The 24,579-nt window shown below is 30.1% G+C and overlaps 7 protein-coding genes across 7 annotated transcripts; 3 read left to right on the forward strand and 4 right to left on the reverse strand.

The window, feature by feature from the left end:
* Window positions 1-4,055: 4,055 nt before the first annotated feature.
* GO595_005586 (uncharacterized protein) lies at window positions 4,056-4,568 on the forward strand (the record flags this gene model as incomplete). The annotated part of the gene is made up of 1 exon (XM_067918845.1): window positions 4,056-4,568. The coding sequence occupies one exon, from the start codon at window positions 4,056-4,058 to the stop codon at window positions 4,566-4,568; it is 513 nt and encodes a 170-aa protein (XP_067774218.1).
* Window positions 4,569-6,881: 2,313 nt separating this feature from the next.
* GO595_005587 (dnaJ-like subfamily A member 2) lies at window positions 6,882-8,122 on the forward strand (the record flags this gene model as incomplete). Its single annotated transcript, XM_067918846.1, has 2 exons — window positions 6,882-7,103; window positions 7,403-8,122. 2 exons carry the CDS (start codon window positions 6,882-6,884, stop codon window positions 8,120-8,122), a joined length of 942 nt encoding a protein of 313 aa, XP_067774219.1.
* A 611-nt stretch (window positions 8,123-8,733) lies between these two features.
* On the reverse strand, window positions 8,734-9,171 carry GO595_005588 (uncharacterized protein; the record flags this gene model as incomplete). The annotated part of the gene is made up of 1 exon (XM_067918847.1): window positions 8,734-9,171. One exon carries the CDS (start codon window positions 9,169-9,171, stop codon window positions 8,734-8,736), a length of 438 nt encoding a protein of 145 aa, XP_067774220.1.
* A 1,187-nt stretch (window positions 9,172-10,358) lies between these two features.
* Window positions 10,359-13,265, reverse strand: GO595_005589 (Clan CA, family C19, ubiquitin hydrolase-like cysteine peptidase; the record flags this gene model as incomplete). Its single annotated transcript, XM_067918848.1, has 1 exon — window positions 10,359-13,265. One exon carries the CDS (start codon window positions 13,263-13,265, stop codon window positions 10,359-10,361), a length of 2,907 nt encoding a protein of 968 aa, XP_067774221.1.
* A 1,544-nt stretch (window positions 13,266-14,809) lies between these two features.
* Window positions 14,810-19,216, forward strand: GO595_005590 (Clan SB, family S8, subtilisin-like serine peptidase; the record flags this gene model as incomplete). Its single annotated transcript, XM_067918849.1, has 2 exons — window positions 14,810-16,212; window positions 17,872-19,216. 2 exons carry the CDS (start codon window positions 14,810-14,812, stop codon window positions 19,214-19,216), a joined length of 2,748 nt encoding a protein of 915 aa, XP_067774222.1.
* Window positions 19,217-21,662: 2,446 nt separating this feature from the next.
* GO595_005591 (Lecithin:cholesterol acyltransferase family protein) lies at window positions 21,663-22,790 on the reverse strand (the record flags this gene model as incomplete). Its single annotated transcript, XM_067918850.1, has 1 exon — window positions 21,663-22,790. The coding sequence occupies one exon, from the start codon at window positions 22,788-22,790 to the stop codon at window positions 21,663-21,665; it is 1,128 nt and encodes a 375-aa protein (XP_067774223.1).
* A 577-nt stretch (window positions 22,791-23,367) lies between these two features.
* On the reverse strand, window positions 23,368-24,354 carry GO595_005592 (uncharacterized protein; the record flags this gene model as incomplete). Its single annotated transcript, XM_067918851.1, has 1 exon — window positions 23,368-24,354. One exon carries the CDS (start codon window positions 24,352-24,354, stop codon window positions 23,368-23,370), a length of 987 nt encoding a protein of 328 aa, XP_067774224.1.
* Window positions 24,355-24,579: the final 225 nt, after the last annotated feature.

Here is a 24,579-nt window from a genome sequence, read left to right on the forward strand (position 1 = left end):
ATATCTTTCATAATTTATCTTTAATCAATGTACAATTTGGTGATAAAGTTCAATCTATTGAAGCTGAGGTATTTAGAAAATGTAAATCAACACGAAAAATAGTAATACCAAATTCAGTTATTTCAATTGGTGATAATGCTTTTAGAGAATGTACAGGATTAAATACTTTTGTTCTTGGTGAAGGTGTAACAACAATTGGAAAAGATGTATTTCTTGATACTGCTATTGAAGTTTTAACAATTTTAAGTCCTAATGTTTCTATTCCAACAATATCAAAACCTATTATGTCAACATTATACTATGTAACTATTGGTGGTAAAATAACAACAATTGAAGATTCATCATTCAAAGATTGTGAAGAATTAGAAACCGTAATAATTGAAGATTCAGTTTTATCGATTGGTAATGATGCATTTTATAACTGTTATTATTTAAAAAATGTTAGAATGTCAAAATCTATTAATTCAATTGGTACTTATGCATTTTATAACTGTAGATATTTAGATACATTAGATATTCCAAAGAATGTTACTGAAATTAAAGAAGGAACTTTCCAATTATGTTCTTCGTTGGAAATAATACTTTCAGATTCAATTGTTTCAATTGGAGATTTTGCTTTTTTTAGAGTAGCTAGTCGTAGTTCTTTTATAATACCAAATAGTGTTACGTATATTGGATCTAATGCATTTGAACATAATTATAATTTAAAGTCATTAACAATTGGAAATTCTGTTAAATCTATTGGATCGAAAGCATTTTATAATTGTTTAGCCCTGAAAAATTTAGTAATTGGTAATTCACTTACTTCTTTTGAAACTGATACATTTAAATATTGTAGGAATTTAATTAATGTAACATTCGGTACATCACTTCAAACAATTGGTCCTGGTACATTTTGTAACTGTACAAGTTTAGAAAATGTTACTATCTCAAATACAGTTACAAAAATTGATTCAGAAGCATTTTGTAATTGTAGTATGTTAATTAGTGTTATAATTGGAGATTCAGTTACTTCAATTGGATCTTTTGCTTTTTGTAACTGTACTTCATTGCCTTATATTGAAATATCATCTAGTGTTAAAACAATTGATCAAAAAGCTTTTTCGAGGTGTATGGGGTTAAAAGAAGTTATTATTGGAATTAATGTAAAAACTGTTTCAGAGGATGCATTTGAAAAATGTAAAATTACTAATATTACTTTACTTAATGCAAACGCTGCTTATTCAATTACAAGAGATATATGCAGTTATTTAAAAAATGTTATTATTGGAGATGATGTCATTGCAATTCCTGATAAAGCATTTTATGCATGTACCAGTTTAAAAAATATAAAATTTGGAAATTCAGTTCGTTACATTTATCCAGACGCATTTTGTTTTTGTACCTCCATAACAAAAATAACATTAAATAACCAACTTCAAGAAATTAAAAATTCTGCATTTGAGACATGTTATGAAATGATCAGTTTTACAATTCCAGATTCTGTCAAAAAATTAGGGAATGATGTATTTAAAGAATGTACTTCATTAAAAGAATTTGTTATTGGTAAAAGCTTGGATACAGTTGGAACTGATGTAATAAAATATTGTCCAACAAATCTTACAATTTATTCAGTTACAACTCTTCCAACTATTACACCTCAAATTATTGATACATTAACTTATATAACGTTTGGTAATATAACAAATATTCCTGACTATACTTTCGTAGGTTTTTCTTTATTACAAAATTTGGTTCTTCCTGATACTCTTACAATTATTAATAATGAAGCATTTAGTAAATGTATATCATTAACAAGTGTAACAATTCCAAATAGTGTAAAAAATATTGAACTTAATGCATTTAGGTATTGCTCTAATTTAACAGAACTAACTTTAGGACAAAATTTGGTAAGTACGAGTTCCTATGTATTTGTAGGTTGTCCAATTACTAATCTTACAATGCATTGTTCAAATATAGTAGTTTATTATATTGTATGTAATTTCGCGTCAACATTACTTTATGTAACAATTAGTGATAAAATTACTTCACTTGGAAAAAATGCGTTTAAAAATTGTTATAATCTTTGCGAAATTAATTTTCCAAAATCTCTAAAAACAATTGGAAGTTATGCATTTTATAATTGTACTTCATTATCTAATATTTCATTACCAAATTCTGTAGAAACAATTGAAAGTTATACATTTTATGGTTGTACTTCATTATCTAATATTTCATTACCAAATTCTGTAGAAACAATTGAAAGTTATGCATTTTGCAATTGTACTTCATTAACTAATATCACACCTCCAGAATCATTAAAAACAATTGGAAGTTATGCATTTCGTAATTGTACTTCATTAACTAATATCACACCTCCAGAATCATTAGAAACAATTGCAAATCATGCATTTTATGATTGTGTTTCATTAATTAATATATCTATTCCAGATTCAGTAACAGAAATTGGTGTTTATGCATTTTGCAATTGTTCATCATTAACAAATGTAATAATTGGAAATTCTCTTGAAACAATTGATCTTTATACGTTTGCAAATTGCACATCATTATCAAATATTACATTTGGATATTGTGTTACTTTGTTTGATTTATATTCATTTCGTAATTGTTATTCATTAACATTTATTAAAATTCCTAATAATTTGACTGAAATTAAAAGTTATGCATTCCAAAATTGTTATAAATTAGATACAATTATTTTTGGAGAAAAAGTCAAAGAAATTAGCAACACAGCATTTACAAATTGTCAACTTAAAAATATTACAGTTCTTGGTGTTAATGTTCCACTTTCATCAATTAAAAATCAATTCATTTCATCTTTAGAAGTATTTATTATTGATAACTCGGTTAATTTTAAGAGTTTTGATTTATCAAATTGTATAAAATTAACAAATGTTTATTTGGGTAAATCATTAACAGAACTACCTAAAAATGCTTTCAATGGCTGTAAATCATTAGAAAGTATTATAATTCCTAATTGTAAAATTAATGATTATGCATTTGCAAATTGTGCTTCATTAAAGAATTTTACTATAAATAAATCGATTGAAACAATTAATTCATATGTATTTGCAAATTGTACTTCATTAGAACATTTTGTTTTCCCTGAGAATGTTACTATGATATCAAATTATTTGTTTTATAATTGTACATCTTTAAGACATATTCAATATGGTAAATCAATGACTGAAATTGGTAGTGGTGCATTTGCGCATTGTATTTCATTAGAAAACTTTACAATTCCAAATTCAATACTTCTAATAGATTATCGTTCATTTATGAATTGTACATTTAAGATTGTAACAATTAGTAATTCTGTTACTATTATTGACTCTGAATCATTTTCTAAATGTCCTTATTTAGAAACTTTAGTTCTTGGAGAAAATGTTCAAAAAATTGAAAAAACTGCATGTAAAAATACTCCAATTAAAAACTTAACAATTCTTAGTCCGAATGTTACAATTGAAGATTTTGCAGAAAATATTCAATCAACTCTAACTAATTTAATTATTGGTGATAAAATAGACACAATTAAAATGTTTTCATTTTGTGAATGTTACACTTTAACCAATGCAAAAATTGGAAATTCTGTTACTCTAATAGATCAAAAAGCATTTAATGGTTGTACTTCTTTAGTAAGTATTAATATTCCTAACTCAGTTATTAAGATTGACACAGATGCATTTTATGGTTGTACTTCTTTAGTAAGCATTCATATTCCTAACTCAGTTATTACGGTGAGTGGTTATGTATTTTCTTATTGTACATCATTAAAAGATATAATATTATCAGAATCGTTGCAATCCATTGCTATTAAAGTGTTCTTCCATTGTCATAGCTTAGAAAGTTTAACACTTCCAAAATCTGTGGATATGATTTATGAATCTGCATTTAGTTTTTGTATATCATTAAGAAGCATTAATCTTAATAATGTATGGTTCATACGTAAAAATGCATTTTTGAATTGCACTAATTTAAATTGCATATATTTCACAAGAAAGAATGAACCAAGTATATATGATGGCGCATTTAATGGTGTTCCTGCAAAATATGTAATGACACAAAGTAATTACATTGGTTCCACTTTCGGTCCATTCCAAGTATCTAAAGGAGTAATCCAAGGATGTCTTCCATTCGAATTATTACCGACTATACCAATATCAACACCAACACAAAACCCAACATATGCAACTTCGACTTCGACTTCAACTTCGACAAGAGTACCAACAAATAGACCACGTACGCCAACAAAAGAAGTGGTCACTGTGATTGGCCACACACCAGATTTCTCTGATTCTAATCAAAATCAAGAAGGTAATAGCGAAACTGGTGGAATAATTGCTGGCGTTGTGGTGGCTGTCGTAGTTGTCGCTGCGGGTTTGACGGCATTTTTCGTATGGCGAAGAAGGAAAATTATTAAAAATGTATTCGATGACGACAATGCACTTGGATATGATCAAAATAATAACGAAAATGGAGAAAAAAATGGTGATGAAGAACAAAAGATTGAACATAATGATGAAGATGTAATGAATGATGAAAATGAAATGGAAGATCTTTTCGTATAAATATGAAAAATCGTCGAAATAAAAATTTCGATATTTATTCGGTAATTTTACTGATGAGTTTAAAACTATGGCAGATGTGAAATTATTTTTTAAAGATTTGAAACTATAGATTGAATATATCAATAATACGAAACTTTTTTGGATGCATTCATCTAATTATGACTTTTAGCCTTTTCTTTGTATTGTAGTTTGTACATATTTTGATTTTTTGTTTCTATTTGATTAATTTTAAACGTCCTCTTCAGAAAATAAAATGATTTCTTCAATTGATTACAAACAAAGTCCAAGAGTTTCAAGATTAATAGGAAGAGCAACTAAATTATTTTTTGGTTCAGAAGATTCACTTAAAGAAGAAGAAGAAAATGCTGAATCACAAAGACAACTTTGTTATGAAAAAATATCAACAATTAATCACAATTACAGATCCTATTTATTTAGTTGATATTATTGATACTATTCGTAACCTTGTTTCAGAATCAGAAATAAATTATTCTTTTTTTGTTTCAACATGTCAAATATTTCAATTTTTTCAAACATTGATTATGAATGGACTTCAACATTATACAGTTTCATTAATAGAATGTATTTCCACATTTATTGAACATCATTCACCAGAAAAAAAATATCACAAATTTTCTATCTAATGAAATTATTCTAAATATTTGTAATTATATCACAATAAATAATAATAATTTCGAATTACTTATTTCATGTCTTTATTTTGTATCAATTCTTCTTTATAAAGAACCGAATTATGATTTACTTCTTCATGAAACGAAATGTTTTCATCGAATTCTTGAAATTTCATTTCAACTTATAAATGAAAATTTTGTTTTAAAAAATTTATTATTATTTCCAACTTTTGTATCTATTTCAGGATTTCTTCAACGCGATCTTTCAAATATCAATGAAGATGACATTAAAAAATCTTTATATATTATTATATCAATCATTTGATCAAGTAAATATTAAACACAATCATGTAATTATTAATTGTTTATATAAATTAATTGAATATCAAAATGAATTTTTTTTTGAATTTTCAGCGCCAAATAATTTTAATGAAATATTAATGAAATCATTAAAATTTAATGATGTTTCATTAATTTATAATTCACTTATTACTATCTCAAAAATTATTACGATGAATATTTCATATATTAATATGAAAGAACTTTTTTGTCGATTAAATATAATATTTGAAGCATATTTTGATCCTGGTATTCAAGAAGAATCAATTCAAATTTTAATTATATATTGTGAAAATTATGAATATCATGAAGAAATTCTTTCATCAAATCTTTTGGATAAATGTATCCAAATTCTTCAAAATTGTTCAATTGTGATTAAAGTTAATATAATTGAAATGTTTTGTGCACTTCTTCAAAGTTGTGCTCAAAGTGATTTAATTAAAATATTTGAAATTGTTCATAACATTTTTTGATGTATTTTTTTGATTTATTATATGTTGAAGATATTCATATTGGAATAATTTTTAAATGGATTTTCAAGTATTTTGGATAAATTATCATCGACCGAATATTTTGAAAGTGTTAAAGAAGAAATCATTGAAGGGATTGGTGAAGATCTTTTAAATCAATTTGCATTTGATTCAGATTGTGAAATTTCATCTAATGCTCGTTATTTAATTGACCATTATTATTCCGAATGAATATTTAAATAAATAAATGTTTGTATATTAAATAATGAAATTTTTTAATTTTTTCATTTTTTGAGTTCACTTTTCGGCCGTTTAAATTGGAATGAGTAATCTCTATGAAGTTTTAGGTGTTTCTCGTGATGCAACGCTTTCAGAGATTAAAAAGGATACCGATTAATGGCTAAGAAATATCATCCAGATAAACAAACAGAAGTTAATCCAGTTACGACACAAAAATTTTTAGAGATTGTTGATGCATATTCAGTATTAAGTAGTGAAAGTCTTCGAGCATCATATGATAAAGAACTTGAATTAAAAGAAGCCACAAATTCGATTAAAGAACAAATCTCACAAAAACGAAAAGATATGATTGACGAGTTAAATATTAAAGAAGCAGAACATAAACTTGGAGATCCACTTAAGCCATATCGTGAAGATGTTAAAGCAGAATTAAAAAAATTGAATCCTACTTCAAATTCACACACATTTGAAGAGTTTGAACATATTATTATTTCATCATTACTTAATCAATAACTTTTATTTTTTGTTAATATCATATATTTATATTTAATATTATTAATTTTATTTAATTTTCTATTTTTTTTATTCATAAACAACATTTTGCCACTTTTATAAATGGTCGAGCATTGCAAATGGTTGTCGACACGAGGCTATATGACATTCTTGGTGTCAGTCCAGATGCAAGCCAGCGTCAAATCAAACGGGCATTTCAACAAAAAGCACGTGAACTTCATCCAGACAAAAATCATGATGATCCAAGTTCAACGGAACAATTTCAAGAGATAAATGAAGCGTATGAAATTCTTAAAGATCCAAAGAAACGACGAAGTTATGATCAATTTGGTCTTCAAGGTGTTGATTTTCGATTTTTGGGAATAATGATAACGATCTTTTTGATATCTTTACGAAGCATTTTGGTTTCAGTAGTTTTGATGATGTTCATAATTACAGTCATATTCGTCGTTCAGAAGATATAACTTATCCAGTTCAAGTTTCTTTAGAAGATCTTTATAACGGCCGCACGATTAAACTCCGCATTAAACGCCAGCGAATCTGCAGCAAATGCCATGGCAACGGTACCAAAGATGGGCGCTATCGCCGTAAGTGTCCCGTCTGCCAAGGCAAAGGCAGCACAGTCCGCGCGCATCGTCAGGGATCAGTTTTCACGCGCGAGATCAACACGTGCTCCAAATGCAACGGCAGCGGCGAAGTCATAGAGGCGCGGGACGTATGCACAGAATGCAATGGCGAGTGCACCGTTGAAACTGCGAAATATATTAAAGTCGACATCAAGCGCGGTATGGAGAATGGCGAAACGATAATCTTTAAAGGCGAATCAGACGAAGCGCCGAATGTTGAAGCCGGCGATTTGGTTGTTGTCGTTGAAGAGGCGGAACACGAATACTTCAAACGGAGTTATTCCAATCTTTTGTATGAGAAAGATGTGCAACTCAGCGAAGCGCTTCTTGGCGCTGCGTTTGCAATACGGCATTTGGACGATCGGATAATCATTGCGCACACGCCGGAGGCCAAAGTCATTACACCGAACTGCGTAATGTGCATTGAAGGCGAAGGAATGCCGAAACATAACAACGAACTTCAAAAGGGAAATTTGTACATTCGATTTAATGTAATATTTCCAATTTACGAACAAATTACGACGGAACTTATTGAGGCGTTAAACAGCATAAACGTGCGGAGGCATAACGAAAGTGTACAAGCTGACGACGAAGAAGCGTTCGCAGCGCAAATGAGAGATCCGGACGAAGAGGAAACATTCGGAAGTCACCGGAGCGAATACAGAAGACGAAACGAAACATATTACACAACAGACAGCGAAAGTGACGAAGAACGTTCGTGCGGAGTTATGTAATGTGATGTAAATTGTTTCAAATGTATAAATTTAAATAAATTGTAAAATATTATAAATGCAAAATTTAATTTTAAAACGAAAAACAAATTAAATCAGCGAAAGCGCTGCGAATTTGCGTGGAATGCGAACCCGAAAATGTCTTTCGATGCTTTGTTGTTCTTTAGTAAAACTTAAGACAATTGCTTGTGAAAATAGAGTAAATATTTTGAGTAGTGTTTTATAGTAAGTTAAAGATGGAAACTGAAATATTTGGTAGCGACATTTTATTTGTCTATATTGAAATATAATATTAAATAATTTGAATATTTCAAAATGATAAATCATATTTATTTGTTTTCAATAATATTTATGTTTTTGCTCCAACATAAAAAAATAATTTAACTTAAACGAAAGAAAGTAATCTTCAGACATTGAATAAAAGCATTTGACAGTATCAAAATATTTATAATCAAAAACATTTACAAAATATATAAAAATTTTATATTATTTACTGACATTATTCTGTTGCATCATCGTTGTGCATATTGGAATCTTCGCTTGCATCGTTTGCATGTTCGCTGCCGACTTCTTCTGCTTCTTCGTTATTGCTTTCGTGCTCTGATTTCGTTTCGTTATTTTCTTCGACTTTTTCTTCTTCCGCAGCATTTTTCCTCTTCTTCTGTGTGCTGTGCGTCGCTTTCGTCACTTACAACTTCGCGCGTCTCGTCAAGTGTCGGCTCGGGCACTGGCGGCGGCTCGCGGTGCTCGTCCTCGTTTTCATTTTCATTTTCGTTTTCGCTTTCATCAACTTCGTCAATTTTCTCGTTTTCGCTTTCTTTCGCATTTTCGTTTTCGTTTTCGTTTTCGTTCGCTTCAATTCTTTCGTTGTAGTGCTGCAGCAGCTTCTTGTACCTGTCGTGCCACCCACGTGCGGCATCGATGAACTTCTGCTTTTCGTCTTGCGCCGTTTTAAGTTCTGCATTGAGAATTTGATTCTTTTTTCGTAGTTCGTTATTCTCCGCTCGGAATTTATTGATTTCGCTTTGCAGCGCGTTCATGCTTTGCGACATTCGAAGACATTTCTCTTCCGTTTCTTGAAGCTTTTTGCTGCAGTTCGCCACTCTCTGTATTAGTGCTTTGAAGCTTTAAGTGCATAAGCTCTGAGCGCGTGCTGAGTTCTTCTTTTTCTGCTGCAAGTGATGAGTTTTGCTCACGAAGTAAAGAAACTTCGCTTTGAAGTAACGAAAGAGTCTGCTGCGCATCTGTAAGTTGATTACTAAGTTCGGATAATTCGGAATTGTTCTCTGAACGTTTTATAAGTAACTCACGAAGTTCTGTAAACATTTGTGTCGTTTCTTCAATTGAACTTGATATTGAAAAAGATTCTTAAAATATGAAATAATGGATGCTTCCCGTTGATCATAACGCTCAACTGCAGATTTATACTGTTGGAGACTTAAACGAAGATTTTGGTTTTCTTTCTGAAGTCGTTGATTTTCTGAATCACTTTCAATAAGCATTTTAGTAACTTCATTAAAATTATGTCGAGTTGTTGTATAATCTGTGATAATTGTATTAATATTACTTACAAGATTGTTATAAGAAAGTCGAAATGTTTCATAAAGTTGATGAAAATATTCATTTGAAGCAACTAATGCAACATTTTCAGATGAGTAATTTTGCAATTCATCAAGCATAGCTTGAATAAAATCAGCAATATTCTTATTGAACTTTCTTACAATGTTTTGAAATGTAGAAGAAGAACCACTCCTAAACTCATAAAAATCTTTTGTCACTTGAACACGTTGATCAAGTTCATGTAAAAAATTTTGTTGGATTTTGATGATTTCTTCCATTTGGCGCAAAACAGGCCCCCCCAAACAAGAGGACGTTTATTATAAAATGTAAACGGCCTTCAATTATTTAAAAGTCATTTTTCCACATGGAATTATAGAAATCATTATAAATGAACAACTTCTATTTCTTATTAAAGGTAATTTTGATTGCAATATTTTGCTTTTTACTCATCGAATGTTGCAGAATGAATTTTTATGTCTAAAATTGCACGTTTATAAACAAAGAGCCTCATAATTTCTAAAATTATCTTATTGCGTATTGCATTAGAGAACTTATTTTAGGCGTCAAAACATTGCAATAACCAAAAATCTGATAAGCAATCAGACAACTTAAAGTTATTTCTTTATTAAATTCATTGGAAACATTTCGAATGTTCTGAAAGTTTTTCCACAAAACGATTTCAGTTATAAATTTTCACGCCAGCGTTCCAGCTAAATTCGTGCGTTCTTTGTTTCACTGCCACAGCGCCGGGCACGAACACGTACAGCATTGTGTCATCGCCATTTATTAGTTCCGAAAGTACATTATCGTCGCTCAGCATCTTAAAGTTCTTCAAGTTCCGCGACTCGTTTGTGTATCCGAAACACGTTTTACTTATATCGACTTTCGCGAACTTTGCGATTCTATTTTTAGTATCTGCGAACTTTTCGTTTTCGATTATATTTAAGAAGAAAGGAACGCCGACGCAGCTGTTTTTGGGGATAGTTTTATTAGTTGTCAAAGTTACTCTAATAAGTTTCTTTGTATCGATTTGTTCATTTGGTATAACTTCGATTCTAAATGTACTACTTGTTAAGTTCTCAAGTTTCGTATCATTCTCTAATACTTTAATAATACGTGAGCCTAATAATTGTACGAAACGATATTTATCATTTTCGTTGATGATGTTTTTAGACTTTAATTTGGTCATTACGTCATTGACATTAAATCCATGATCCATTAATAATGAAACGTTTTGTATTAGTTCAAGATTTTCATTTAAGATCGAAACTTTAAAGAAAACTTTTGTTTCGATTTCTTTTTGTGATACATTTTTCATTATTTGGTAATATACAAATCGATTTGTTATAAGTTGTTCAATATTACCATTAATAATCAATGGATGATTACTTGGTCCTTTACATCCTTCTTTTTGGAATAATAATATTGAATCGGATTCACTTAAGTTTAACATAATTCGGAAACATTTAATAAGTGATTTAATTGGCATTTTCACTAAAACATTTAATTTATAATGTACATTATCAAGGTCATCTAATGAAGTTGTTGATATAATTATTGAGTTTTGTAATGATTCGATATATTTATCAGCTGTTTTAATTCGATATTCAGGTAATATATCAAAGTAATAATATAAGTTTTGTTTGTTATTATTAAATTTGTCGAGTGTTACATATTTCTTTTGATATATTATTGCTCCTTTACGTATGTTTTGATCAAGTAATGTCTTATTCAATGATATTTCTTTGATTTTATTATTCGAATAATGATAAAATATTAATTCGTCAGCATTTGGTATCTCCAATGCTTTAATAGTATCTGTTTGTTTTAATACTATAAATTTGATATATTTCAAATGATTATTAAAGTCATTCGGATCATAACTCATTAATATGATTGGAATTTCTCCTTTAACATGTTCTGGAGCTTCACCGACAAAAAGTTTCGATGAGAACTTGAACACACTTTTAACCTGTAAATTAGTTGATATTCTATCGATAGGGAATCCATCGCTCATCACTCTCCACAAACTAATATCTTTCGAATCAACTCCGCTATTCTTCTTAACTTCTGATATGAAATCGGAGAACTTTAAGTCGGCAGGACACACGATCTTTTTATCTGTTTCAGGCACGTTCATTATATATCCATTCTTTTCGATCTGCTTAATATATTCATCATTCGTAATAAATCGTAATGTAATACTTGGAGGTCGTGCACTATGTATACTCTTCCATTCATTATAATAATCAACAACATGTTCCGGTATTTCATTATCATTAATAGGCTTCATGATGTTCTCGATTTGTGACTTCCGTACATACGCTAAGAAGTATGCTGAGTATCCTTGCTTAAGTCCTCCATAGTTACCTTCAATGACTTCTTTCTCATCAACGACACTAACAACATCATCATTAAAACATAACCATTTCCGTTCTTTCGTCGGTCGACAATATGCATAATAATGCCCGCCATATTGTTCGCCTTGATGTACTAAAACGCTCGTTAACTCATAGATATATGGATTAGTTCGATCTGCTGTCTCTGAGAGATATGGCGACATATCAACTTCAAATGGGAACTCAAAGCGATCGCGGACCTTACGCATCATTCCAGTGTTAATGTCATACGTAAATCGCTGCAAATGAAAGTGTAATACCGGTGGTAAAACTTCGTATTTACAGCCTTTAATCGCATCGCATTTGCCAATGCCTTCAAAGGAATATTGGTTATCGCCAGTGAGAATACTATCTTCAACTGTTTGCTCTAATGAGGACTCTAAGCCTTTCATCCCTTGGACTAATAATTGGATGTCATAGAAATCTTCAAGATGCTCATTACTAATGTCTTCTTGGGTGGCGCACTTGATGTAGTTCTTGGTCTTGCCGCGGAATATGGTCGCTATGGCTTCCGAGTTTTCGGTGCCTTTCATTTTGGTTTCAATGTTATCAATTAATTGTCGGAGAAATTCTTGGACATCATGTTGCATAAAGACTTCAATGGTGCCCCAGCCAAAGGATTTGGTAAGATCTGCTGTCTCTGGGGCTATTGGGGAAAGTTGCATAAGCGCAAATAAACGTTGGAGATTAAGGGAAACTGAACTCTTGGGATCATCTTTGTCACTGGTGGGAAGTGAGAATACAATTCGACGAAAGGCTGGTGTGTGGAATAAACATTGTAATATGGAATTCATATAACATGTACAACCTTGATTGACTAAACCAACTGCACCAGTAAGCTTACGGTAATTAATGGCGTTGGAGTGAGGTGGGTTAAATGTAACTGTAAGCTTTAAAACCAGATGATTATCAACAGTATAATCATCAAGTTCATTTAATGGAATAAATGATGAAAAACCGCGATTGGTTACTAACTTAGAATACGTAAATTCGGCTGTTTGACTCCTTTCTTTTTTACCGCCAATTGCATCAACTTGGATAGTAACACGATGTTCTTCGTTGATCTTAGGGCACAAAATAAATATAGAAAGATAATCTTTGATACGGTAGCCTTGTGGGAATATAACCATCCTCCACTTTTTATCAGAAATTGAATATACAGGAGAAGGATACCCATCTTTTTTCATCTCTGAAACGGGGCCAGTTGTCCATGTTTCCTCCAATTTATATGGGTCTTGTGGAATCATCTGTATTCCAGAGTGACCTATTTTCATCTTTGATAAAATACAAAAAGTGATCGAGCAAATAAGAATTCAAAAAATAGCAAACTTTTTCCATGCTTTACCATCCTTTTCAAATGTATTTAATCGTTGTCATTTGCATGTGATATCACCTCACTTTCCATACAAACGAATGCCCAGTTGCAAAAGTCAAAATTAAATTCACTACTTCTCATTTCTCGAGTTTGTCTGGGTGTGCAATTTTGTATTGAAATTAACAATTTTTAAAACAGAACTTATTACAACAGTCGAAAAAAAAATAGCCTAATTCATTAAATAATGTCAAATATATTTAATCATTTTATTTGAAATTTATTTCACATAGTGCCTATCAAAGCATCTGAAAATGGTTGTACAGGATTAGTGGAATTACTTTTTGAACAAAAAAGAATTATTATTAATACGAAAGAAATTTGTTGTCTTGTTTAATTTTTATAATAATAATTTTATATTTCAAAAAAATATTTGGGAAATATTTATGACAATAATATTTGATTAGATAGAAATAATTGTTTTTTCAAATGACTTATTTTTTGTTTTAAAGAAATTCGATACTTTACAGCAAATGAATTTTAACAGCTTCTATTTTCAGCGACAAAAAAAAAAAACTCGGTATATATATTGCAATTCGAATTGCAAATTATTTATATTATTATATATATATATAACAAAAGTAATTAATACAAATATTATTGAAAAATATTCAATGTTCATCGAAAAAAGCGAGATTGCATGTATTGCATATTATAATTTTCAATTGTCGAATATTTAGTATTCAGTAGATTTTTATTTTTGATTTTAATATATAATTATATAAATAAGAATATAGATTTAATTGATTTTAAATAATAAAAATAATAATAAGAAATGGAAATATTGTTATTTTATTAAATACGTTTATCGAACCCATTCTGTAGAACTGAAATTTAAATTCAATTCGAAAAGTACACTTTTTTGTCAAATGACAGAACACGGGGTGCACAATGCTGAAGTTAGTTTTTTTAATCGCTCTTACATGTTCTCTTGAAATTCACAATATAAATTTCAAGACAGCAACAGGGAAAACAGTCGTGTTTTCAGAGAATTCACTTCCACAAAATACCATTAGTTCAAAATTATGGGCATATGTCAAATTTAATAACAAACCAAATAAATCAGATCTTGAATTACATGGGATTTATCTCGGTTCTAATCGTCTTGTGTTTAATAACGTATATAAATTATTTTTAAATCGTGATCAATTAAATTATCTTCAACAATTAGAAAATGTTTTAATATCAATTATAAATCCTAAAGACAAAGTTGTTGATATATCCAAAATAGCTAATTCAACTATGCTTGAAATTTCTGGTTATTTTGAAAATAATGAATATCCAACTTCTGGATTTTATCAAATAATTCAATCATCCAAAAACAGCATGATTATTGAAACAAGTGATCCTATTCAATCCATGGAATATCTTTCCACAGTTGATTCAGTCAATTTAATTTCACCTTTCACCAATCCAGTTCCACTCAATAATTTTGCGTCAGGCTTTTCCCAAGACAACCACGCCAGTTTATCCACTTATTCTGATGGGACACCATTTCTTCCACGATATTTTGATTCTTATGGCATCAACGGAAAGGGCCAAAACATAGCTATGATGGACTCTACACCCGATCATTACCATGCTTTTTTATACGACAGCAACAAACCACAAATTGAGTTTAATAAAATAATGACAGATCATCGCAAAATCGCGTACTTTTATAACAAGTATGGCGACGACGAAGACTATATGATAAAAGTTACACAAGAAAACGCAGGTCATGGACCTCATGTCTGTGGTATTGCATTAGGGGTATCGGAAGATCCGAACTCTGCGATCAATGCCTACAGAGGCGTAGCGACAGGTTCCAAGCTGTTCTATGCAGGAAACTTCCTCAGTGGCACGAGCACATTTATTGATGATCCAGATGGCCTGAGCAACCTTATCAAATTATTCAAGGAAACGAACACGCGAATCTTCACCAACTCATGGGGCGGCGAGTCGATGACATCCAAGCACCTTGAATTTGAACAGATGAGTCGAGATTTGTCAGATTCGTTATTAGTCTTATTTGCAGCGGGGAACAGCGGAACGAACAATAAGTATTACACAGTTATGTATCCTGCCAGCTGCAAGAACATCTTAACGATTGGGTCATTACGCATGTTATACAATATGACTGATGTCACATTCCATTTAATATTATCCGAAAATGAGACAATACATAACATTAAAGGAGACGCGATTTTATACACAAAAGTCATCACGAAAGAAGCGTATGCAACGTTATCTATTTATGACGATTATTCACATCCAAACACAACAGCGAAAATTATATTAGTTAACAAAGACACGTTAAAGAACTTTTTAAGTCCTTTAAAAATCAGTAATCAAAAAATCGATTATGAAGTTCTTGCGTTATTAGTTGATAATTATACACAACCTATAGTTACTACAGCGGATAAAATGAATTTAATGGATTTAATTGATTTTATAAAATTGGATACATTTGTGATTCAAGATCATAATATAACAAATTATATTGATAAACGAATTAAATTAATATCAAACTTCACAAGTATATATTCCCCGATTTATAAGAAATCGGATTCTTCATCAATAGGCCCAACAGTAACAGGGTTAATTAAACCAGATATAGTTACGCCAGGACAAAACATTTGGAGTTCTTCTTCAATGAATGTTAAACAACCGAATCATGGAATTGATGGAAATCCATCTAAAAACTTTAGCGATTTGGTTAAGTTAAGTGGTACATCAATGGCTACACCAAACGCAGCAGGTTGTGCAGCATTAATTGCGCAGTATTTTTGTGATGGATTTTATTTTAATCAAAGTATACAACCTTCCGGATTATTATTGAAGTCAATGTTAATACTTTCAACTAATTTACCAAATGTTAGTAATTATACACCAGATGTAATATTTGGATTTGGAGTTGTTGATTTATCAAATGTATTACGACTTGGTAATAGTAATTTTGGATTACGAATTACGAATTATAATATGTTAAATAATAATATGAAACATCTGAAAGGAAAAGTTATATTAAATAAGAAATATAATCATTCATTAAAAATAGTATTATGTCATAATGATGAAGTATTAGATCAAGACTCATTAATACCAATATATAATGATTTGGATTTAATAGTTATAACTCCAAGTAAGAAAGTGATTTATGGTAATCAACGAATTAATAATAATAATGAACATTTGACATTAAATGAACGAATTATTATTGATGAAAATGATATTGAAGATGGGGAATATGAAATACATATTTTATCGAACTTTATGCCAGAGAACACTACAATTAATTATGTGATTAGTTTAATTGGACCATTTGAACATAATAATATCGAAACAAATCCAATTTATTTAGAATTAAATCCGACAAATGAATGTATTAATATAAATAATGATAAAGGTGAATGTGATACTAATGAAGGTATTAATAAATGTAATGAAAATTATACTGGACAATTATGTCAAATGGAAATTAATGAAATTATAAATGAAAATTCCATTTATAATTATACAATTACCAATCAAAACTTCGATTACTTTAAGATATCTAAAAATAAATATCAAAATTTAATTGCAACAATTTATACACCTTCTTCAAATAATATATATTCTATGTATTGGATATCTGATAATCAGAATAGTTTAACTCCTTCAAATGCTTTATTAGGAAGTTATTTAAGTATTAAAAAATGGAATTTATTGCCGAAATGGAATGGTAATGAAACTTATTATTTCACAATACAAAATAATTATAATGCACCTGAAACATTTTCGATTAAATATTACCATATTCCAATTAATGATTTACCAATTTGTTTATGTAAAAATTATAAATGTTTAATAGAAGATAAATGTGGCGTTGATAATATATATTCGGAACCAAATGAAATTTCATTTTATAATGAAAACTTCGATAAAACTATAAATTATTTAATAGATTATAATATAACATTGTCATTGGAATTATTACAAGATGTAACAAAAGAAGTAAATATTCAATCGTTAAATGAGAATGTTATTAATGAATTAAAACTTGTCGCTGGTTATAATGAAGTTGAACAGAAAATTAATATAAAGAATTTGAACTTGAATTTGATTGCGTTGGAAGATAATAATGTGCAAATTAATGAAATGGAAGTCATAAATTCCAAATTTAATGTTGGCGAAAATGTAAAAATTGATGTCCAGAAGTTAAAGTTAAGCGCCATAAGTTCATTTAATGACATAAATGGTAAAATTGATATCGATAACATCGAAATTAATGAAAACGGAAATTACAACGTCATAAGTGAAAACGTTTCAATCAAAACAAACGACAAAGAAATTTCGATACAAAACTTCAGTTACATTACGACGGACTTGAACAAATTTAAAGAGCTCAACTTCAATGTGCAATTTGGAAATATGAAAATTTCAGACTCAACAGCATCAAGTGAAAAGTTTGATCTTCAATTCGAAAACTCTAAAATGAACAACGATCAAATTACTATTGGAAAATTAGAATTCAACGACTTCAGCTCAACGTCGCTTCATTACATCAAAGAAATCGCATCCGACTCAGTCTCAATCAATGACAAATCGACATCGATTCGTGACATTTCTATAGCCGATGATTCTGTAATGTTCAGCACATCAAACTCCATCAAAATTGAATATCCTTTAACAAAAATTTCAATAGTGACACTCAAAAGTGAAAACGAATTTGAACTCAAATCCGCCGCCAACGCAGACGCACTCAATTTGTTTGTCGAGTACAATGAAGTCAAACGAAAATTAACGTTAAACAGCTCAAACATCGTATTGTCGTCCAAAGGAATTAAAAACATTCAAATTAATGAAATGGAAGTCATAAATTCCAAATTTAATGTTGGCGAAAATGTAAAAATTGATGTCCAGAAGTTAAAGTTAAGCGCCATAAGTTCATTTAATGACATAAATGGTAAAATTGATATCGATAACATCGAAATTAATGAAAACGGAAATTACAACGTCATAAGTGAAAACGTTTCAATCAAAACAAACGACAAAGAAATTTCGATACAAAACTTCAGTTACATTACGACGGACTTGAACAAATTTAAAGAGCTCAACTTCAATGTGCAATTTGGAAATATGAAAATTTCAGACTCAACAGCATCAAGTGAAAAGTTTGATCTTCAATTCGAAAACTCTAAAATGAACAACGATCAAATTACTATTGGAAAATTAGAATTCAACGACTTCAGCTCAACGTCGCTTCATTACATCAAAGAAATCGCATCCGACTCAGTCTCAATCAATGACAAGAGCGCTGCGATCGACGGCATTTCCGTCTCCGGCGATTCCATTTTATTCAACGCATCAAGCGCCATCAAATTTGAATGCCCGTCCTCGAAAGTTCGGAGTGTCGCGTTCCTCAGCGGCATCGGCAAGCAGCGCGCGTTCAGCATCACCGTCCCCGACGCGAATGTCACAGTGCCGAAGATGTCCATCAGCTTCACTAACGCGGACGGCGCGCTCGTCAAGTGCTACGGAATTTCGACTGTCGAAGAACTGAATTCGCTTTTCCAAATCGATTTCGCAAATGCGAACAATTCCGAAATCCAGTTCGGCCAAAGCGAGCCGGCACCGGGCGGCAAGTGGGGCCTGAAGACGATTCTGTGCGTTGCGATTCCATGCGCAGCGGCGGCGATCGTGGCCGTCGTCGTGGTGGTGGTGTTGGTGATGAAGAGGAGGAGGAGCAAAGGCGCGGACGAGAGGTCGATGCAGACAGAGACACTCAGCCTCAACTTGGTGTAAATAAACAAAAACCGATTTGAAACTGAACGAGTTTTCGCTCTCCGTTTACGTGATGCCGATAAAAAGAGTCGTGAAAAGGATACATTCTGTGAATGAGATACGATCTGTTGTAAGAGAGATGTGTCTATGCGTCATTTTGTTTTTACGATGAAATTTTGATGACAATAAGAAAAACATTGGTTCAATAGAATTAACCATTCAAATAACCTTTCAATAGCTGTAGAAACAGATGCAATTCTTAAAAGATTAGAATTTGACCAAGAAATGGTTATTGATACTGAACTATGAGCAGATTATTAATAATTTATATAAATTGCTCATAGTGCTTATCATTAATAAAACAGGCTAACTTATAAGTTGTGATGGTGGAAATTCATGAAAAGATGGAATCTTCTTGTTTTTGAACATTTGTCCAAAAGAAATATCAGAAATATAATTAAATGAAAGGCGAATGTTACATAAGTAAAAATGGTGTTTTTAAGATAATATTACTTTTATTATAATGAAAGATAACAGTGAATCATGAGTTAGAACAATTGACACTTTGTTTGATTGGAAATTTAGTAAAGCTATATGAAAAAGTAATCAACCAGTTAACTCCTTATTTAAGTTATTAGAAGATTTTGGAATTCCCTCACAGAAGATAAAAATAGCTACTCTATAACCTGTGTGAAAGCAGAGTTACAGGATCTATAGATCGGGCAAGTGACACGGACATTGTGAGTGATTTGATTAAGGAATAATTTGTATACTTAACGCACATTAAAAGTAAAATATGAAATCATTTTTACCAAATGATATTTTCACCAAGAAAAATTGTATGAAGTGATGTACATTTCCAAAATGAACTATCTTCAAGAATTTCAACTGATTTCGGAAGTGTGATATTAAATAAATTCGTGCATAAACTGAAAACAGAACTATTAATAGCTGTAATATTTTCACTAAGTGTAATATCACTTAAATTATAACAATTATAAAATGCTGAGTTTCCGATTGATGTTACAGAACTTGGTATAGCAATATTTATTAATGATATACAATTAGAAAATACTGAGTTTCCGATTGATGTAACTGTATTTGGTATAGTAATATTTATTAATGATACACAATTAGAAAATGCTAAGTTTCCAATTGATGTAACTGTATTTGGTAAAATAATATTATTTAAATTGCAATATGAAAATGTATAATTTTGAATTGTTGTAACATTATTACCATTAAGAACTGTTGTTAAATTATAGCAATACATAAACGCTTCAACACCAATGGTTTGTATGAAATCACCGATATAAACTGTAATTAGAAAAGTACATCCAAAAAATGCTCTTCTAGGAATTTCCGCTATTTCACAATATATACAAACATATTCTGCTTCTTTCTTTTCTTCAGCATGAAATAAAATCATTATCTTCATGAATAATAAGTGTATAATTATTTGAATGATAAGTTTCAGTACTATTAATAATAAAAATTATAAAAAACAAAATTCGAAGTTGCTTATGATTGCTATGCATTTGGAAACAAAGACATTTTCTTTTAATATAAAAAAGGAAAATTAAAACAAATAAAAAATTAAAACATTTTTCAAAAAAATTTTTATGACATGTTGAAGAAATTGACTTAAAAGAATCTATTAATAAAAAGAAATATCTAAAATACCACATAGATTCCTGCTTGTTATGTATTATTTCACTTGATTTTGAAGGAAAAAAGAAAATGTTGTTTAAAGATGTTTGAAAATTTTTATGATATTGTAAATAGTTTTTGTAATTAAATGCAATGCCATTACATGTGTGAACGCTTTTTACTTACTCTTGTTTTGAGTTTAAATAGAAGAAAATGCTTTGTTTTAGAATGAATTGGCTTATGGATAATAATTGAAAAGGAATAACCGGAAATTATTAATAAAAATAAAAGCGGATAAAAGGGAAGTCATAGTGTTGTTTAAAAAAGCTTTGAAGGATGAAAAATTTTTCAAAAATAACGGTTTTGATCGGACTTTGATTCAATTTACCGACGTTTCGTGACTTTCATTTTTTATATGTTTTTTAGCAATCAGCATTATTTGGAATAAATTTCATGTAATTTTATTTTCAGCGCTATGTTGAAGTTACTATAAATTAAAAATCTAGTCAGTATGCTTTCTTTAAGAAATATTTAGATAAATTAGATTCGTCCATCATTCATTAATTATTTCTCTATATATTTAGTTAAAACATTAATTAATCAATGTTTTACACATCATTCCAAATGAAATATTTTATTTAGACCAAATGCATAATTTTGATGAAAATTCAAAATATTATTAGAAATGCTAAAAAACGAGAAGCAAATACACAGATGCAGGTAGTAAAATATTGTTATGCATTAATATGAAAAAATCATTCATCATTTAAAAGTGTATTAAAAAATTATAAAAAAAAAAAAAATGGTGCTATTTCATTTAATCATCAACTTCCGATTGCTGACGAACATTGTCCAGCATAATATATGTTGTAAGATTTGCCCAAACCATCGGAGCGATGATATTTTTAGCTCTAACATTTTTGTGCCATTGACCAACATCATAGTTATTTGTATAATTAAAGATTATTTCTAATGAAAAATAATTTCTGCTTAGACCAAGGTGATCGAAATCTTTATAACCATTCTTAAAGTCATAGCAAATGATTGCTTTGTCTCTCAACCAGTTCTTACATCCCCAAGTTGTTGCTATTTCAGAAACTGTTCCATCACCATCTGTATATATATAATCTGGATATTTATTATAGCCTTTCCTGAAATCAAGTCCTTTTAATGTTTGAATCTTTGAGTTATACAAAACTAAAACAGGAACGCCCGGATCTGCTGGTGGCTTTTGTGAAATATAAAGATTCTTTTGTAGCATCTTTATTGAGTTTCCTTGAAGTTTTCCATGTTCAATGAAGAAGTCTGGAACAGATTCAGGACCTAATGTTGTATTATCTTCTTTAATGATCACAGTTGTTCCATTATACACTATATGATTAGGATATAACACATGAAGACAAGGCATATTCATAATTGCATTTTCTATTGCTTCACTATCAATAAATGATGCTAATGGGAATCTTTTAGACCATGAAATTGGAAGAGTAGCTGCTGATCCTGAAAATGCTGGTGCAAGAAAGATTACCTTTTCCACTATTCTTTCTTTCCACTCCCTTGTAATTTCAGGAGTGTTTCCTAAAAACTCAGATAATACCATACCGCCGAGTGAATAACCTAAAATAGTTATTTTGACATGATTTAGTTCGAATGCACGTTCACAAAGATTTTTCAAATCATCAAAGAAAGTTGTATTTCTTAAACCTGAAATAGCAAGTCTCCAATCGAATGGGGCTGCAAATAAATTCTTTTGTTGATCATATCCTTTGCTAAGCATATAGTTAATGATTACATCAAGAGATGCAATAACTTGAATACCAAAAAGATCAACGATCTTTGCAACACCTTCAAATCCACCAAAATCATGTGAATGAAGATCAAGACCTGGCTTGTTTGTAATTATATCATTCTTTTCATCATAATAGGCCTCAAGTACTTCGAACATACAATTATAAAAAGGTGAAGGTATATATTTGGCATCAACCCAAACAATTTCTTCATCTAATTTTTCATAACAATACCAATACTGCGATTGAAATGTAGTTTTTTTCCCCCAGATTTGTGATCCATAAAGTCCTGGTATTAGAATAAGTGGTTTTAAATCAGAACATTGAGTTAGTGTTATAAAGAATGGCAATACACTTAACATTAAAATGATTGGTAAATTTTTTTTTTTATTAGGAACGAAAATATTTGTTTGTTTCAACACAACCTACAATAATTTTAACATTTTACATTCGTTGTACAAAATTTTTGTTTTAAAACTTTCATATAAAAAACAATTTCATAAAACTATATTATACTTAATCGTATTAAAACACTTATTTTCGATTAAATTCATAAATTCTTTTTTACCATTATTTTAACGCATTTAACAAAATACTCAAATTAATATATACTACATTTAAATATCTAATTTCATATATAAATTTTAATCACAAAGTATATCACTAGAAAATATATAAAAATTCAGTGAATATACGATCAAAATCCTATGAAAAAGTAGATATAAAATTATGTTTTTATCTATTTAACCATTCATCACACATTTCTTCTACAGTTTGTTTATCAGGCACAAAACTAAACGGCGTTATTACAGCTCCCATTGGTCTCATTCTTTTATCCATTTCACTTTCATCATCATTTGTCCATGTAATCTTTTTCATCACTAATGAGAACTGGGAACTAGTATTCTTTACTCCAGAGAAGTTTTCCTTCAAACACTTTTGGAATACATTTTGTAAGTCTAAATCAATGAACTTTTTCGTTGATTTCATTGATTTATTTTCTTTATTACCGATAGATTCCTGCATCTTATTTAACATATCAGCCCACTTCGAAAATGGGTTTATTCTCATTGCGTCGATTTCTTGTATGATTTGTTTAAACGAAAAAAGATCACTTGTCGAATCAAAATCAAGTAAACGGTCGTCCCATATAATTAACGGTGGAAAACCGTTGTAATCTTTCATGTCGATGAAGTCCTCGATCATTTCACAAAGCGGTGGGAAGGTATTAACTATTCTTTCGAACATGTAAAAGTTCGTAGGGTCTGTACTATTCAGTGGCTTTTCTTCAAGAACTTCATTTCCAATTTCATTCAAATATAAATCAGCATATTGAATTCTTCCAGATTTACTTTCATCACGTGCTACACGAGTGAACTGTCCTAGGTGCTGTTTAAATGACCCATGGACTTTAATAATTTCTTCCATTAATGAATATAATGGAATACGCATTCTTTTACTACCAGAGAAAAGACATTGTGTATAAAAGTTACAAATATCTTCTCCATCTTTCTCATCCATTTGGTTAGCAGCAGCGGAACAAATTTTTTTCATAAGTGAAAAGATATCAATACTACTATTCGTTAAAAGATTTTGTAAAAGATACTTAATATTTTCATCTTCAACAAGCTTAATTAATGTTTGTATTGTGTTTTTCATCATTATTGATTTTGGTGTTGAAGTTTTTAATGCATTAAAATCAATTGATAAAACACTCCACATCCAAGGAAGCAAAGCTAACAAAGCTGTATAATACCATTTTGTAGATGTAGAAAACAACAAAGGGATCTTACATTGGACTATTTTGTTCAGTACAGTAATTGAAGCTTCTAATTGGAAAATTTCATTATTAGCAGAAGCGTCGAAAATATAATGAGCGAATCCATTAAATGGGGTAAACCATTGTTTATGGAATTTCCAAAATGTACTTTCGGTATATTGTGTTCC

Source organism: Histomonas meleagridis (assembly GCF_020186115.1).
Source record: "Histomonas meleagridis strain 2922-C6/04-10x chromosome Unknown contig_36, whole genome shotgun sequence".
Classification (NCBI taxonomy): Eukaryota; Parabasalia; order Tritrichomonadida; family Dientamoebidae; genus Histomonas; species Histomonas meleagridis.